An 18,622-nucleotide genomic window follows, 5' to 3' on the forward strand; every position below is an offset into this window, starting at 1 on the left:
AAAAGCCGATCGAAGTGATACCAAAGCTCCGGTTCGGACGGCGTATGCGCCAGTAGTAAATCTCGTGTTTATGTCGGACATGCGGAATCGAGTCAGTGCGCGGTATTCCGTCTAACCAGCGACGGTACGCAACTCCATTCGTTCGTTTGGATCGCGAAAACGTAGAATAAAATCGGTGGAAAATTTTCTTCGGTCGATATTTCGAAAAACGATCACAGTTTCATTAGCCACGAGTCGTTTTCTGACGGATCGTGTTTATATCGCGTGGAAAATACACGAAAATATCAAATCTGACGACTACGATAAAACATCGCAACCGGAAATACGCTGTCGCATATAAGTACGTTCGGGCGACGAAAACGACGTGTTCGTTGCGTTGACGATAGAGAAAAAAAATATAACGGAACAGAAAGTAAATTGTAGCGTGAAGCGTGATCCTGAAAAAGTTAGCCGCGTGATCGAGCATAATTCCAGGTGCTAAATTTAAATGTGTTGCCTCGATCCCCTTGGGTTATTTCGCCTAGGTTGGCTGCGCTCGAACGGCTCGCTAGCGAACCTCTATCGTCAGCCCTGCCGGCAGTGGTATCGGTGTTGATCGTTGTTGCCAGGTATTATACGTGAATCGTGGTCGCCATTGCCGGCGGTAGCGGCATTGGTGTGAACACGAACACACATCGCCTGCGCGATCGCGAGCTTACCACCACTACGCGAGTCAGTCGACGGTCTGCCGGCGAGCAGTGCGGACGCGTCGTGGAAGGTTTGAAGTTGTCGTTGCCCGCAAATATTTGCTGGCACGACCGCGATTTCGCCCCACCGTCGGTGCCACGGTAACGCACGGCTCCCGCGGACAGAACCACTTCCCCTCTGCCCGGCCCGACGACCCTCCCTCCCTCGACGGTTACCCGGTGTTCTACCAGCGCCGCGGCGGTTCCCCTCTATTGATCGAATTTGACCTGCGAAGTTTCCCCTAGCGTGTGCGGTAGTGGCGGCCGGCAGTGGCTCTCGCGCTTACGTTCCTCGGTTAGTGCGGTAAATAATCGCGATACCTCGGCATGGCTACTCCGACCGCTTGCACGCGGTTTAGTGACAACTATGACCTCAAGGAGGAACTGGGCAAGTAAGTACAAAAAAGAAACCACATCATTTATTATATTCGAGCGACGTAAGTAATGAACGACGTAGGGCGAACCGAAAAGGGAAAGAGAAAGAGAGAGACAGAGAGAGACAGAGAGTGGTTTAACGTTACCGCGTGTCACGTCGTGTTTGCTCCGTTTCTGTACCTTCGCAGTGTATACACACTTTATGCCTCTTTGTCTATCTCGTCTTTCCCACCTCTCTCTTTCCCTCGCTCGTGTATTTCTATTTCTTGCGGTAGTGTTTTTATTGCACGCGAACTTGGTGTCACAAGCGTATTCATGCGTCGTTGTGTATCTCGTGTCGCCGATTAGTTGGTTCCTGGTAGCGTTTCGCCGTGTCGTTAGATGGACACGCGAGTGATGATCCGTGAGGAGCGCGATTCTCCTAGCAGACGACGCCGCGCCGTGTCGTCGGCCATGATTATTCTCTACGTATGCAGGGCCTCTTTCTTCTCTACGTTTTTCTTCCCACTCCTACCTTTGGTCGTTTCGCTTTCTCATCGTTCTCTTTCCATCCGCCTTTCTCGGCCGCGGATCTCGTCGCTTCGTTCCGTATACGCGTCCGTGTCCCTTGCTCGCACGCGGGAGACACCCCGTTGCATTTCGTCTATATTTAAGCGGCACGGCCTGTCTGCTCGTGGCTCAGCCTCTATATATAAAGCGTCAGGGCGCTTGGTATCGTGCCTTGTGCCGTCGTGGTGGTCTCACCGTCGAAAACGAGGCATCCGCATCGTACGCGGATCTGTCACCAAATCAATACGATGTCGTCGCGCCGCTTTTTACCTTCATCCCCCTCCTTCGACCTCTTTCTCGCACTCTCGCTCCATTTCTCTCTGCATCTCGTTCGTTATCTCTCCTCCCTTTCTAATTTGTTTTCTATCATCATCTCTGCCGTTGCTCTTCTCTTTCACCGGTATGCCCTTATTCGATCAGATGCTTTCTTTTTATCGTTCCACGGCATTCCCTCTCGTGCTCGTCTCGGTGACGGCAGGTGGTTGCAGCCTTGCATGACGTTGTCCCTAAAAGTCACTAGATCTCGTCAGCACTTTGTTTTCCTTCCCTTTCTATCGTTTCTTTTCACGATGCGTTCTATCGTTTCTTCAATTTTATCTTTTATACGGATAAATGATATTTCAATTTACTTTTTCTCTTAATCGTATTGTTTATGATTGCGTCAACCGCTTATATAGGTTAGTAGTGACAGACTTAAGAGAGAAGAGGAAAAGATTCGCAGTTTGCTAAGTAATTTGGCTGTATCAAATACTGTAGCAATTCTTATATCGATATTTGCCTGTATAATTTTCTAATATCTTATTCTCCTATTCATTTGAAACAAAAAATATACGAAACTTGGAATGAAGAATAGAAATCTTCAATTAATTCTCAATTTCTGCCAGTCGAAGACAACTGCCTTAAGAAAAATATATTATTTAACACGACAGGATCAAGTTATTGATATTATCTTCACCAAAATTTACGATTTTCTATCATAAACTTTCAAATTTTTAATTGTTAGCCACAATATTATCGTAGCGAAGCAAAGTTGGACAATTTCTGAAGCGGAATTCCGACGATCGGAAAACGAGTGGGAACTGCACGCGGTTTTCTCTAGGTTAGGTGAGTCTCGACGTTTTATAGGTGGTCTTAGAAGGATACAGGTATTGGTCTCGTGTCATTCGTGACCTCGAGTGACCTCGACTCGCAGTCGAGAAATTTTCTTTGGCCGCGAAACGTGCAGACAGGAGAAGAAGGAAAATTTCTGACCACACCCCGTGTCTTTTTGGGAGAGTTTGTGCCACGGTCGATAAACACGGAGCGTAGAGCACGCGTAGAGCACGCGTTACATAGTGTCACCTGCTCGACCCGTCTCGGATTCTTCTTTATTCTCTTTTTGCTCTTTAAACTACCGTATTACCGTCAACCGCACAGACGGTCACGTGTATCCAAGCGAAAATATATATTTCTAACATAATTTTTTTTTGATTTGAAAATTTGCTAGTTCGCAGAATATCAATCTTTAAATTCAGTAGGCTATAGAGGATTAATTTTAAAATTTAATAGCGCATAAGGTATTAACTTTATAATTAACTACGTATAATACAAATGACCAAGCGTGTCTAACCAGAAGTAAACATTTTTAATTCAACCTTGTTGAATGTTAACATTTACTGATCCACGGATTATTAATTTTGCAATTTTCCATCAATCATACGAGTAGTCAAGTGTATTTAAAAGATGATTTAAAAGAAGCTGAATATCTTTAATTTAACTTTCTTGAACTTTACAATTTCCTAATGTAAATTTCTAGTATCAATTATACAATTTACAATTGGTTCTCGTATTAATGATTATATAAAAACAAATTTCGCGTTGATGGTTATACTTTCTCGATCTCGTTTTCTGCTTTTTTAAATGGATTTGTAAATCGCGAGAATTTTTAAGATTTATTATCGTTGTTTGATCGAGCTTCCTCGAAGTTGGTCACGTTACGAATGGTGTCGTTTATCTGTACAAATTGCAAGGACGATTCGTGACTAATGTGACCGCTTTCGATGGCCGTTCCTCACACGGCACACGTGTTTCATCGAGTCACGAAAATCGAGCGAATCTAATTTGAACGGCAGCACCACGGATTCGCAATTAGGGCCGGCTGATTTAGAATATTGTCCGCCCGTGTAAACACGCTTAGCCGATTTCGCGTTTGTTCTCGAGCGTGCGAAAATTTGTCGCCCTATTCAATTTCCAATAATTTTCTCTCTCGAATATTCTAAGCCGAAAATATCTCGCTCAAGTAGGGTGATTTAGATTTTAGGCATTTTTAATCGTCAATTCAATGAATCGAAAATAAGGAATTTTATTTAAATGTTATTTCTGCAAATTTATATTTTTATGAACGCAATTAAACAAATAGATTCTAAGCAGAGATTTGTTTTATCTATTAAATAACGTACATTTTATTTTCGCATATTAAGTGCATTTGCAAATGTGTAAAAATTCGCGGACTAATTATCAAGTAGAGAACAGGAAGCGGTTTTTAATGGAACAGCTTGTTTCCAACGTCTTAAGCCCAATAAACAATGGACTAAAATTTCCTTTTGATTATATATAATATCTATCATAGAGTATGTTAGTTTGATTAAGGAGTACATCTTTAGATCATGTAGAAAGGAAAGATTAGTTTATTGGCAACTTGATGATGAAGTAAGTGTTAATAGATGTACGTTGTTTCTAAGTTAATAGAGGCTATTTCAACATTATGTCAAATGTTTAATGTGAAAACCATTTTTTATTTTGAGCTGACTTTTACGCTTTAAACCATTCAAAACTACACAAGCGGCAATCTATTTCTAGACCTTCCGCGATCCCGGCATCTAGAAACTTTTCAGCTTCGCCGAACGAGAGCCACGTAACTTAAAAAGTTGAACAATCGAATAGCTCGTGCAACTTCGTTACTTAGTTTGAACGCCACATCTTGACTATTAACTTGATCCAACTAATTGAATCGTTTGCCCATCGTCCTCGTTTTTTACTTAGAATTTTGCCTGTAATTTCAAGACAGTCGCAAGTACCATATAATTTTTACCTGGATCTTCTAAACCAAATTCCACTTGTTTTAGGCCTCTGTATTCGGCAGAGATGCAAATTTCAGCTTTTTTCGTTCTAATTATGCATTTAATAAAAATTCGAAGTTCAATTTTGATAACACCAATGTAACATTTGTTTCGATCCAATTCCCAATGATCTTCGCTTTCTTTTTTTAAATCACACTTCGTGATAAAAATTCGATTTAAAGTTCTACCAAAATTACGTTGGCTACAAATTGTTCTTAACCGTTTTCAACAATCGTCACTTTTCTCTTCCAAGCCGAGCTTTATTTATTTTACAACTTTACGATGACCAAAGATACGAATTCCAATTTTGAAACGGCCAATACGCTTCTTTTCCACTACCCTTTTCAAAAACTTCATTTTCTCACTAAAAATCCAACTTGCACACTTGACCTTTCACGCAGCGGTCCAATAAACTCCACGTAAGTACACTTTCATAATAGCGGCGCGCTCCTGCTATTTTCGTTAATTATTCGGATATCCAACTAATTTCGGTCGCTTGAAGCGCGCAGAGAATTCGTGCACGTACACGTGTGCATGCGTCTGTGGCCTGGCATAATCAAAACATTTTCCTCGCTTTCGAGTTGAATAATTCAACGATTATGCCACGGTTGGCGTTGCTTCTTCGAACCGACCGTCTTTTACCGGCTATCGATTTCTCATCGAACCATCAGTAAGACAGAAATGATGAAAAAGAAGAGGAAAAACCATCGAACCACCTCGTTCTGCTCGTCGTTTCGTGATGTTGATCGACGTTCCGGGATAGATTTGATTAACGATCTCTGGACGTTGTTTTCCAGCTAGAAATTTTCAGAGTGGTTCGCTGATCTTCCCATTCTCCTCGTGGATCAAGTCTGAGCTTTTTGTTTCGTCAGTCTTCAGCGTTACACGATGGCAGAATGTTTGATTAAAATATTCCCTTTTTTTAAGTTAAATCGTTGCCGAAGGGAGGGAAGGTTGCCTCGTGTTTCAGGTTTGGAGAATATTTCTCGAGTATTATGTACTCTTGTTTGGCATGTTCTCAATTCCATTCCATGTTTTCACTGCTAACAAATCTCTGAACTTGGAGATCCAGATGGAAGAATTATTTTTAATACATTCAATGACAGCCATTTCATTACACATTCATTAGAAACATTTCTTGTTTCAATTTTATGGCAAAATGTTTCTTAGAATATTAAACGTCTGCTTGTTGAATCGAGAGCGAGGATAGAACGCAAAAGTTCTGATTTCGTGGCAGGATTAACCCGCAGGTTCGTCTATCGTCATTCATTTGGTTGGCAATATCGCAAAAATTAATAAATCTGATTGCACCGTGGCTGCTATCTTCATTGCAACTAGTTCATTGCAACTATCCTTGCAACTGGTCGAACAGAATCCTCTCCCATTCAGGATTCTAGGATTGCCGAATAATTCGAGGCTAAGTGAGAGCTCAAGGAAGCTTTGCTTTATTTTTTTCTACGTTTAAAAAGCGGGAGAGACTTGAGAATTTACGATGGAGTCTTCTCCTGCTGTCTCTTTCCCTCCGCTGATTTATCGCGTAGGGTGTAGAAGCGTTTCTCTGTGCGTCACGCTACAACTCGGAATATATGTGGTTTCGACGCGTGATAAAGTGTCGCGTGTTAAGAATTTATTGAAAAAAGAGGAGAATAAAGAGTGAAAAAAAGGAAGAAAAAAGAAAATGGCAGAAAGGGAAGAAGTAGATAACGAAGGAAAGAAACAGAAGACCATTTGATGACACAATCGTTTCTGTAATGGATGTAAGATAATAAAATAGCATGCTAGTACGATATATTCATCGATTTATTTTTTTTCTTCTTTTTATTGCATTTCTTTTACAAGCTTCACGGTTACACGGTCGCTTATCTTTGTTTCCCGTCTTTCCGTTTCGTCGTTATTTCCTACATTTTCGACAAAGTTTCGCCGTCTGGTTGGAATTTAATTACATCCCCCTGTTCGATTTCATCCCGAACACTCGACGAGAGGCTTCGTTTTTCGTTTCGCGATCGGCTATAGTCGCCGTTACAAAACGCGTACCGCTCAATGAAAACTCATTAAGCTTTTCAGTTAACTCGCGATTGATTCTAACACGGTTACAACACACTGCCGCAACGTGTTCGGTCGATTATGAATCCGTTGCTTCGATTCAATTGCACCTATCATTAATTTTATCGTTAATTCATCGATTAACGAGATTCCGTACGAATAACAATATCAAGTTACGAGTTCCATTTCTACGCAAACGTTTTACCATTCTTGCTTAGCAGAAGCGTATGATCTTTTGTAACTGGTTGAAACTTTCAATACGTCGATAAATTTGATCAGCTTGTTTAGAGAACAATACATCGTATCGTATCTTTCGGGAGACTCGCAATAAAATTTCACTTAATTTCGAATACCTTGCATTACCTTGATATTAACAATATTTCAAGAAATTACTGTTTTCACGAATGCATGAGAATGAAAAAGGAAGACAATCGTTCTTGATAACCACGAGTGATTAAATAATAAAATATTCATGGAAATGACTAGTCGCGATGAGTTGGCGTTTACAATGGATTATATCGCCAACGTTTGATTTATACTCGCAGACAGAAGAGAACCGACATAGGAAAAAGAAACATCGAATTTTAGCTGATATATTTTATTCCTTAATTTTGCGTCGTCTATATTAAACCTTCGTGTATTCCATTTTTTATTTCTTTTAGTTTGCTAATTCTGCAATAGTACCTGTACTAGACTACGTAACGCATTTTCTATTTATACACCTAAGGGGTGATAAACCTCTGAGAATAGTTCAATAGCATATTTGAATTCGTTGGAAGTAGAGTTGCTCTATCATTAAAATTATTACGTCGTTGAAACATTATTTCTTTATACTCGTGCGATCGAAATATTTTTCAATCATCGGTTGGCTCTTTAATCATGCACTAACAGGATAAGTGCTACATAAACATAATATCGTACCATTGACGCAGCATAGTTCATATCTCCCCCATAGTATACTCGTAACAATCTCGTAAACGTTATCATTTCGGCGTACTTCGAACAGTCCATTCTAATTTTTCCATTCTGTTATATTCCAAGTTTCCTCTACAACGTAGAACGCAACGTATTCCAAAAGCTACGAATCGTTCCATAATATACATCGCTCGTTTTAAATGTACGAGTGTGAGAAAATAAACGAAGCATTATGCTCCACCATCCGTAACGTAGGCACATAAATTCTTCCCCAAAAGTATGAATCTGAATTCCGATATTCGTATTCGAATATTAATTAAATACTCGAAATTCCGGGTCTAGCGTAGAAAAAAATTCCGCTTGAACCGGCAAATTCCGTGTACGCTTTGGCTATCGATCAGAAGACGGCGGCGGTACATCTGTTTACACGGCTACGTTTACATCGATCATACACGTCGGCGATTCGTGGCCTCGGATTACGGTTATCCCTACAATCGCCGACAAACAGACGTCCTACATTTCGGATATTCATGCACAGGCATCATCGTCGGCTGATTATAATTACACCGGGAGGGTTGCTCGCGTGAATCGTCCGAGTCTTTCCCGATCCTTTCACCTCGAAACACTCTTCTCGAGGGTTCATCAATCACCGGCCTGCTCTCTGTGTACGATCATCTTCTCTTGCTCGCGATTCGTTCGTTTTCATTGAACGAAGCGGAGGAAACGAGACAGAGGAAGAGAAGGAGCAAACGTATTACGGATGAAAACACGTTTGACAGCCATTTCGATGAATCGACCCGGATTAAATGGTGTACATAGTCTGTGTACAGTTATCAGAGTTGTTAGTTAGCAAGAACTTGGTGGATTTCGTGCGTGTCATTGAGGTTGGAATAGGAACGAAACGGATTGAAGGGATTTTGCATTGCGAGATGCAGACAGAGGCTGTTGATTTTATGGAACGTGTATACAATCGGTTAATAGAAGGATAAATTTTGAAATAGCGCAGTTAAAGGCTAACTTTGAATACCCGAACGATAAATATTTGGTTATACAGGTTGTCTTAAGACAGACGGTACAATGGGTCGGAAGGTTATTCAACGCGTATGTTGATTTTCTCGGAAATGAATCTGTAAACGAAAATATATTATTCCCTCTTTGGATTTATTTTTCCGCCTGAAATTATACTTCCTGGTCTCGTTCTATTTTTCACGTACTCTGTATGAGAGTTACGATATTCCATAGATATAATCGAGTTTCGATTATCGAGAGCGATTAAATCTAGTGAAAGAATTTCTATTTATTGATTAATATCTCCGATCGATGAGAAAATGTGGTTTGTATTCATATAAGATATTGCGTGCGTAACATACTTGAACGAAGTTATCATTATCGTATGACTCGTGTAACGCATTAACGCTCTATAAGCAGAATTTTATGCGCCCGTGATAAAGGAAATTCTACTTGACTATAATCTTTTTCTACATTATAGTAATGCGAAAGTTGGGAATTAATAATCCTTTTAAATAATCCATATCTCTGTAAGCACGTTTAATCCGACAATGGCGATTGATGGAAATATTCTGACGGCAAGTCGGCATTCTAACACTCGATTGTAGCGGAAGATCGGCGATCTCTACGGGATCTATATCCGTATATTCGTTGGATTCGATGGTCGAGTCTCCTGGACAGTGCTTACGGGCAAACCGATTCGTATGTTAGTTTTGGCAGCGGCCTACGCTGACATTAAGACCGAGAGTAAATATTGGCTCTATCGAAAACCACCGGGGAAATGCCAATTCTCGGTACGAAGTAGCGCATTCCATGAATCCAAGTTTCTCCGTTTTTCACTGCGTTTCCCATCGCGTCTTCGCGAATTGTCCGCTTTCCAACCGATAATTCTGTTAAAAATGAAACAATCGTTTCGAAGAACAATCGTGCGATCCTTTTTGCCTCGAAATTTTCCTATCTTCAATGCCTTTTTGATGGTATTTTTATGTCTTTTCTTACGTTATGGATTAAACAGAAAACTAGTAGAATGGCAACAAGCGTATTTGGCAAAATCGATTATGTTTAATCCTGCGTTTCTTTGATCCTTTTTTAACCGAATCGTATTTTCGTATCGTTAACAAATTTTCCAAGTTCGAGCAAAGTAAGGAAAGAATAATACGTTACTGTACTACAGATTTCGTTGGAACGTGAAAAATTCATTAAATATGATGCAATTCGACGAAGAGGAATTACGATATTCGTATTATTCGAGCATCAAGCATCGATGAACGTTGAAAACCTCGGTGTTCAGTTGCGCAACTGGAAATTCCAACGCATGAAACTGATGACGTCAAGATTCTGCTCATTAATTAGCAGACGAAATTCTACCAGATGTGTTCTCTAAGAAAAATAAATATTTTGTTCAGGCTCGTTAGTTTATCGTCGCATGTACTTGATTGTTAAAGAAAGAATTTTTGAAAGTCGTCAGATCTGTAGCTTTTTTCACATACGACACTCTACGTTCAAACAGCGCGTAATGATATAAAAACACGCGAGAGAAATTACAGAGAGCACAAGACTACAATTTCTGCAAAATACAAGGCACAATAAACAATCAACGTTTTAAATGTTAACAATTTTTCACTCTTGTCATGTACATATGTTTTTCCCTATATTTAAAATAACAATTCTCTTCATAAAAGTATCAGATGAAACGTTTTTCTATTATTAACAACGTACAAAGATATTTCCATACGTCACAATATTTCCACACGAAACGAAAATTACGTCCACGCGTAACAAAAAGTTTTCTCGCGAATAAAAAAGCACTCGATATCTAGCGAAAAGTAAAAAATTCTTACAACATTTTTTTAAGATCGTCTCAAAACGCAGATTAAATTATCGAAAGCGTAGAGAAGTTCGGAAGAAACTGATCGATTGATACGTGTTGGGAAAAACCTGTCGTATACAGCTCGAATCATTCGATTTTCTTGCAATTCCGTACAAATCCTTCGTCATTCGCGAGAAATACGCTTCAATCGCCTGTTTCGCGGCAAGATTATCCTTTCTCGCCTCTGAAGCCCCACAAGGGGGATCGCAATCGTGAGAATTACGAGGCTTTCCACGCTTTTTACGATCCTTAAAGACATTTTTGCCAATCGTTGCTCGGTTCGCGCTTTTCCGGTTTACGAGGCAATTCCGGCGCTCATCGAGCGTTCACGCGCCAACAAACGCGACGAACGGTCGCATAATGCTTGGAATAAAGAAAAACGGAAATTCACAGCGCTTTCAATCTCGACAAATGACCAGGGAATCTTCGTTCCCTTTGAGAAAACTGAGACAGATGAGAAAAAATGGATTGAAGTAGATTCTTGTAGGTTTCGAACATTTGAAATTACAACGTTTGATGATTGTTGTCGTATTTTGCATATTTTATTTTACTTCACCGAGTTTGATTTTTATATTGGGAAAATGAATCGAGTAGAAGAATTAATTGGCAACTTTTTCACATCAGAGCAACTTGGATGTTTCGCTGCCTGTAAAATAGCAGTAGACTGATCCTTTCAGAGTCAGATAAAAATGTATAAGAATAATAAATATTTTATAGAAGTCTATTAGATAAGTTAGGAATAGGAAAAGAGTTTCTATGGATCGAAGAAGCGATAGTTTATCATAGTAATGTAAATATTTCATAAAAGTTCATTAAAGGAATGTAAGCGAAAGAAAAAGATGTCAATTGAATCTGCAGAATTCTCTTCCATACTCACCATATTGATAAACAAAGTTCGATAAGGTCAATCTATCAGAAAATAATGAAAATTGCGAATAGAATGGTGCGTTGCCAAAATGCAAAGACGTCGATTTAAAACAACGTCGTTGTAAAACAATTTTCATTTATCGGTCAAAGAAAAAAACAAATTTGCTTCTTAGTTTTCGAAGATTCTTTCGAAATCCAGATCTTCGCAAATTCCAACGTGTATTAAGCTACACGTGTATGAACAGCTTCCAAGCAACGTCCAAACCGTTTCAAGCTTTACCTTTCGCGTCCAAATTTGCTATCCAACCGTTAAAAACCTTTGCGAACGAGCTCGAAATCGAGGATCACGGTTTCCAGGGTCGTTAACGAACCCGTGGCGACGATAATCCTGCAAAATTCAACCTATTTCTCGTTCAACAGGTCCGCCGTTTAACAGCCTACCGTTTTAACATCTGACGATCGTTCACCTATACGATCGCGTTCCAGATTCTCTTGAGATCTGATATCGATGATTCAGGAATAATTCGACAATGTGGAGAAACTAGCCGATGATGGACGCGTGTCGTGACTAGAAAACTCGAGGATATATATTAAAGGGGTGGTTGAGGATGGTCGTAAATCGACGTTACAGGAATTTCGCGGGGGCCTTGTAAACGGAGGATGTACGGATCGTTTCCTGTTTGAAAAGAGGGACGATCGATCGGCCTGCCGGACAAACTCGCGTTTTATCTCGGAAGTTCGGGATACGTCGACGGTAATAAAAACAGCGTAAACCCCCGTGCTGCGATAACTTTCTTCCCTATATCGATTTATCCAACCACGCTCTGCAGTGACGCGTGCAACGATAAAAGGGTGGAGGGAAAACAGTGGAGAGCGTTTGGATTTAAAAACGAATTCAGTTGCGCTTGTTTATTCAGCTGTTCGTCAGCAGGTAGACACTCTCGAATATATAAAGGAATATGTATAGCGATCAATTTTTTGAAAATTTCTTTGTCTTGGGTTTAGCATTATACACGTAGAACGTGTATAATTCTATGAAATCGCTACTAAACGATACGAAGTCTGATATTGTATCAAGACCTGATTATGTTCGTTATTACCAGGAATAGTAAATGCTATAATATAACGGTATACCGAACGATATAGAAATTTGTAGTCACTGTATGTAGGAAATAGAAGAATCGTGCGATTTCGGTGTTACGCGCGATGCGCATGTCGATGCTCGTAACCGTGCCTACGATTAAGAGTTAATGGCACATGAAAACGTCGATATCTCGGTCGACTCGCCCGCTGACCTTTAACCCTTTCGTGCGGACCGAGTTCGCCGTTGTAAGACTTCGATTCGACGCGAGAGCTGTTCCAACAGAGGAAAAATCTTTTTCCATCGTTACTTATAGCCAGAACGAAAGGCAACGAGGATTATGGGATCATGTTGTTCGCAAGTCTACACGTTTTCTTTCATCGCGTCGTTTCAATCAATTTCTACAGCATGAAAGACGACTATAGTTAACGCCGAAGAAATGTTTGATCCAACGGAAGCAAGTGTGTTACGAGTTGTAAATTATCAAGCAAAGCATTTTCTTACTTCTATAGAAGTTTCTATGCGCTCTTTCAACGCAACGCTGTATACCGTCTTGCGAGCTGTGTTTTACGATGTTGCGAAACTTATCCCGGTCATTAAGCCGATTATCTTTATTTCTTCGAATGTGCCTTATTCCGCGAATTCGTATAAATTATGAATATAATCTAGAGCCAGTAAAAACGAGGCTTCGAACGTCGCAGGCTTCTGTGAAAGGAATCTTTACTTCTAGAGAGAATCCTATTGCATTTTTGCCGTATGGGTTTCGTGTACGCGATGATCCTCGTCGGTATATTGAATTTTTATCGCACACAGAGATTCTAAAATTGGTTTATCAATTTCGCTAAAAATAGGATACTCTATTTACTGCGGGAGAACGAAAGGAAACAGAATTTTCAAAATTAAAGCTACCACCTTCTGTACTTTCTGTTTTAATCATTTTTACGTTCATTTTCAAACATTGGCGCGACATACTCGAATTGCATTTCGCCTGCAAAATTCCGTGTTTCGAAATATGAAGCAAAACGAAAATACCGATGAAACTCGATGGGAAAGAAATTCATCGCGAAAGCCGATGAAATCTCATCCGCAGGAGAAATCTTATCGGTGGCGGGCAGGCTCGATAAGCTTCAGATAGGGGAAATCGATTGCTAGTCCCTCGGGCTCCAGTGGTCGAATATTAGGATGTTTCGGAGGCGCGCGGCTGGAAAATTGATCCTGCCGGCTGTACGTTGAATTCGTCGGTAATATCGAGGGTAGAAAAAGGGTAGGTGGGATCGCGTGGCAATGTTGGATGGAACGAGTTCTGCGGCAGGGTCTCGATTCGATCGGTCGTGTGCAGTTAATGAGATTTTGCCGGGCCGGTCGTTGACCGTGCACCGCCGGTTCGCACGATTAATTAACGCGCTCGTTAATACCTTCTAATTATTATGCACCGGAGCGCGTACTTACCCTTGCTATTTTAGTCGATCAAATTGATGTCGCGAATCACATCGACTTCTACACACCGTTCTGCGTTTTGTACACGTTGCGATGATAAAGTTGCTGGACTGCGATGAAACACGTAAACACGTCAAATAACGAATTACATTATTTTATATTATTGTCCAAAATAATATCCTATGGCACCGATACGTTTAGCTTTTTCCATCGTTCAGAGAAATTTTTTCCTTCGTAACTTTCTAGTTTCTGGTTTTAAAGCATCAAGTTCGAAAGAGGTAAATCTGGGCAATGAGATACGTGGCCAGTTTGTACAAGCCTGTTTTTGGTCGAAAAGGGTTTAGTCGAATCGCTTGGGTCGTTTTTAATACTTTTTCGTGCTCAACGAATGCTAAGTACACGATATCTTCTCACTTTTCTCGTTACTCTGTTAAAGACTAACGGTATCTCGTAATATACAACAAGTTTGATTACTTTGTGCAAAGTTCAAGATTGAATTTTAAGATGCTGAAGCTTAGGTGTCTCCAATAATCTTGCCTTAATATAGTTTATGAAAATATGCTGCTGTTCTCGTTAAATGAACAGCTTAGTGGAGATAACTGTAGAGATATGGAATTTATATATGTATAATTTATTGTCAACGCGAACAAGTTACTTTAGAACCACTAAAACGTAAGTTGTTGCATGAGTTCGGCAATTTTATTCTCGCATCGTGTATATTCTCGATACACGTTGTTTTCCATCCCCCTTCCTTCTGGGAAACGTGAGCTGATCGAAGCTTCATGGGTATAAAAAAAAAAAAAAAAAAGAAATAGAATGATCGAGGAATACCTAGTCGAACTTTCCGCAAATATTTGTCATTCGTGCGCTGGCATTTTCGCGAGTCGCTCCCCTTCCCTGTTCTCCCTTGGGCTTGTTACCATTCCGCGGATCGATTCGCCGATGGAAAATTGCCAACAGGTTTGGCTTGGCTAGGATTTTTGGATGAACAAGACGCAGACTGTATCGGTCTTTCCGTTCAGACGTTTTAAATTTCTCGTTGGTTACGTTCTTTTCTTGTAGGTTTGTAGATTGGCAGATAATTCTATTAAAAAGAGATAAGACTTTTCATTTTGGATTTCACGTTGTGAATTTCATTGCAAAGGAGTTACTAAGACTGGAATTGATTAACCTGGCTACTAAGAGACTCGTATTTTACCTTACCTTCACCCCCTAAAATTGATTCCCATTAATATCATCTGCCATACTACTTCACATTTATCTTGTGTCTGGTTTTCACTCGCCTGTATCTTTGTTCTTATTACAGGAACACTTCCCACCGAAACCATATTGCCATCCGACCTACATTTATCCTTTATTTCGCTATTTCGTTCTCCAAAAGTACTCGCTATGAAACCATTCCCCGTCAGTAGTATCTTCCTTACGATTGCCATTTAACCTCTGTTTCTCGTTTCCAAAAGTCTTCGTTGCAATACCATTTTCTAGCCAGACGTTCATTTGCTTTCAATTTAGCAAAATTCTATATTACACAAAATTTTCACTCGCTTCCATTTACCCTGCCTTACGTTTCGATTCCATTTCCCAAAAAATACTTTGCGCGAGCCCATTTCCCATAAGTACGATGTTCCTTGTCTCTCGTTTCTCGTTTACATTTTCCAAAGGAAAATATTCATTACGAAACCGCGTCCAACCGAACATCCGGCCGTATTCCACGTAACCTACATTCATCCCTTATGCCACAATTCCATTTCCCCAAAAACAGCCCCGTGCCGAACCATCTCCTGCTCAGCGTCATATACCATACAGCCCTCACATTCTGTGTCACGCTTCCATTTCCCTAAAATCATGTTCGTGTAAAATCGTTGCAAAGTCTCGTGGAGAACGTCGCGTCCCCAAACGCTTCGTAGAAACTGTACCGGATACGATTCCTCGGTCCCAGGACAGGCGTGACAGTTTCTCCGTCGCTCGTTAGAGAAATTTCTGTTAGCCGATTTACGTAGGAGGGTGAGTTTAAGCTTCGGCATATCCCGTCTCGATTCGGTTCCGCTCGGTCTAAGAGGGTAACTCACGTGTCCTGCGGGTTCCTCCCTGGAGACATTCCCGAGGCAACTGGCCGATCGATAAACCCGAGCCCCCGTTGTTCGTGTTCGTCGATTCGCTTACTTATACATGCGACCAGGTACCGTGGAATTGTCGCGTGTTTTTACACTGGATACATATCACTGAAACGTGGTTGCGTAAGATAAGGACGCATTGATTGGCTTTAAACACGTACGCGTTGCGCACGTTCCACGTGCCTCGCTAAATGTGGACATGTTGCATTTTTTATTACGATAACGCGGCGACCACTTTCCTATCGGTAACAATCTTTTATATTCGCGTTTTATATCTTTTCCGCTAGGACGAGATAGAGCTGTTTCTTCAACAGCTTAAAAATCAATTTTCGTTTCGCCATAGAACAGTGTTCTCGGAATAGACTTCCAGTATATTACGTGCAAACTGCGAATTTTTATTTACCTATGCAGAAATATTCAAAATATTCAGCGCACGATACTCGTTAGAATATTTGATAGGTAAAACTAAAAATATTTCAAATTTCCAACCAGTGTGTAATTTTCGACTAAAAAACGAATCTTAATCCTTCCGATTAAAGGATATCTACGGTAACGCTTCTTATCAATTTTTGTATAATTAATGGACTAGGCGGATTAATCGAAATTTTAATTTATGGAAAATGTTGGATGGTCGTTTCAAGAGAGTTTCGAACGAGATTTTCTTTACGTTGAACGGTTAGTGGTGAGAACACGAGAGAACGGTTTACGGGAGACAGGCGTTGGAATCAAATTCGAGTTGAGCCGCGGTGCGGCATGTGTGCGCAGAATTGCAGGATTTGCTCGTAAATTCATTAGTCGCGACGCCTCCGGCGTCGGCTCATTTTTTGCGCGCCACTGATTAACGGGAACAGACGTGTCCCCGTGTAAAATGTCACGCCGCTTTAGTCTAGACGAAATAAAAAAGTGTAGCGGAGCGTGACACAAACGAAGCGTAACATCAACACCGACCTACCCTTTCGTTTATTCCTCCTAATTCTTTTTTTTCCTAGATATGTTTTCAGAGTAGATTACATCGATATATACATTTACATATATTTATTTTATCGTACTATAATGGTATATACCTGTGCTCCTCACCAGCGAGAAAAGGGAGAGAATGAAAGACGGTTATCGTATATAAATAAACATTTATTGGTATTTAGAACCCCGATTTCGAGGTACTTTGCTACAATGGTGGAATTGTTGTGGCTGATCGCGTGAAAAAATTCTTGGAGTTCTGCGACGGCGCGAAAATTATTCTAATTAATTAAGGAAGGTTGACATACAATGTTGCTAGAGTTATATTTGTTCAAAATTAAAATTGTATGTAACCTAGTATTTTTTAATTAATATTTCTGTCGTTATGTTCGACGAAACAATTTTTCACAGTGATGCAACACCACAGTCTCCGAAACAATTAGCGATTCTCGACCGAAGCCAGGCTATAAACCAAACTCATCGTTCGGGCTGACTCCCGAATTGCCCTGGACCAGTAACACCCATAACAATGCATCAGCAATTCTCTACGTCCCATATTCGCGAAAATTAGCGAATCAGACCAAGCTCGAGTGCTTAATGTTCATTACATAATTGACGCATTGCGGCTTATCTCCACCCTTCACTTATCCCCTTCCCCTTAGAATCGATAGCCTAAATCAACGGTTATTTAATTTCACATGGACACTTTCATAAAAAATACTTTCGCCTCGTTGCCTACATAGACGCTTTTTAGTTTCCTCGGTGTTTTTGATCATCGGTCTTTATGCATTCGAGCTACGATATCCTTCTAAGCGATTTGATCTCTAGAATCTTATAAATAAATATTTGTCGCATCTTCTTAACACCCTGTATATCTTATAGAGGATATTCTACACCCTCGTCTTCATTGTGAGTCGTTTTTTTTTTTTATTATAAAAGGATTCGATCATTTTCAGTAATAAAGCGGAGAAAAATTCGCGAATCAAGCGAAGCGAAGAAGCAATAATCGTAAGGCAAAGAACTAATTTCCGAGGGCTATCTTCTAATCCTTTGATGAGAAACACTTTCATCGTGTCACAATAGCTTGGTCGTCAGAGGTCCGGAAATATTCACCGCGCCCCCATACTATTTTTAGGGGGATCCATCGCAGTGTATTCGGTACTTCGACCGCGTGCAGACCTCGAAATATACGGTTAGACCGTGATATTCGATCTGGATGGCCGCGTGGATTCGCGAGTGGATCACGTTTTCGCGATCGGTGGACAAATTCGGCGCACGGTACACGTGCGTCTATTCACGCGTTTTGGACGATCGATGGTCACCATCGTTCCCAAGTATCAAGGCGCCTATAGTAATTGAAATTAACCCGAGAAATCATTAGGAACGTGTCATTTTTAATTTATCAAGCCTTTCACAACTTTCTTAACTTTAAAAAGAATAACTTTTATGAATTTCTCGAATCGTTATCTCGAATGAATACGTAATTCCCATTCATTAAACATTTAAATAACCTTTTGAATAATGGATTTACATTGTTGAAATAGTTTCAAGTTGCTTTGATTTAGGTTGCTTCGATTAAGCTA

The 18,622-nt window shown here is 40.4% G+C and overlaps 1 protein-coding gene across 35 annotated transcripts in view; it reads left to right on the plus strand.

Moving 5' to 3' along the window:
• The first annotated feature begins 58 nt into the window (after positions 1-58).
• Positions 59-18,622, plus strand: part of LOC126867306 (calcium/calmodulin-dependent protein kinase type II alpha chain) — a 147,116-nt gene continuing 128,552 nt past the window's right edge. For 10 of the 35 annotated variants that reach the window (XM_050621643.1, XM_050621639.1, XM_050621660.1 and 7 more), the window contains exon 1: positions 66-1,117. In XM_050621643.1, coding sequence (XP_050477600.1) covers positions 1,053-1,117 — 65 coding nt within the window. In that variant the 5' untranslated portion in view covers positions 66-1,052. Of the gene's footprint in view, positions 1,118-18,622 lie in introns of all 35 variants that reach the window. The other 25 variants (XM_050621635.1, XM_050621634.1, XM_050621654.1 and 22 more) reach the window with 7 other exon arrangements.

The sequence above is a fragment of the Bombus huntii genome, chromosome 7, assembly GCF_024542735.1.
Source record: "Bombus huntii isolate Logan2020A chromosome 7, iyBomHunt1.1, whole genome shotgun sequence".
Taxonomy (NCBI): Eukaryota; Metazoa; Arthropoda; class Insecta; order Hymenoptera; family Apidae; genus Bombus; species Bombus huntii.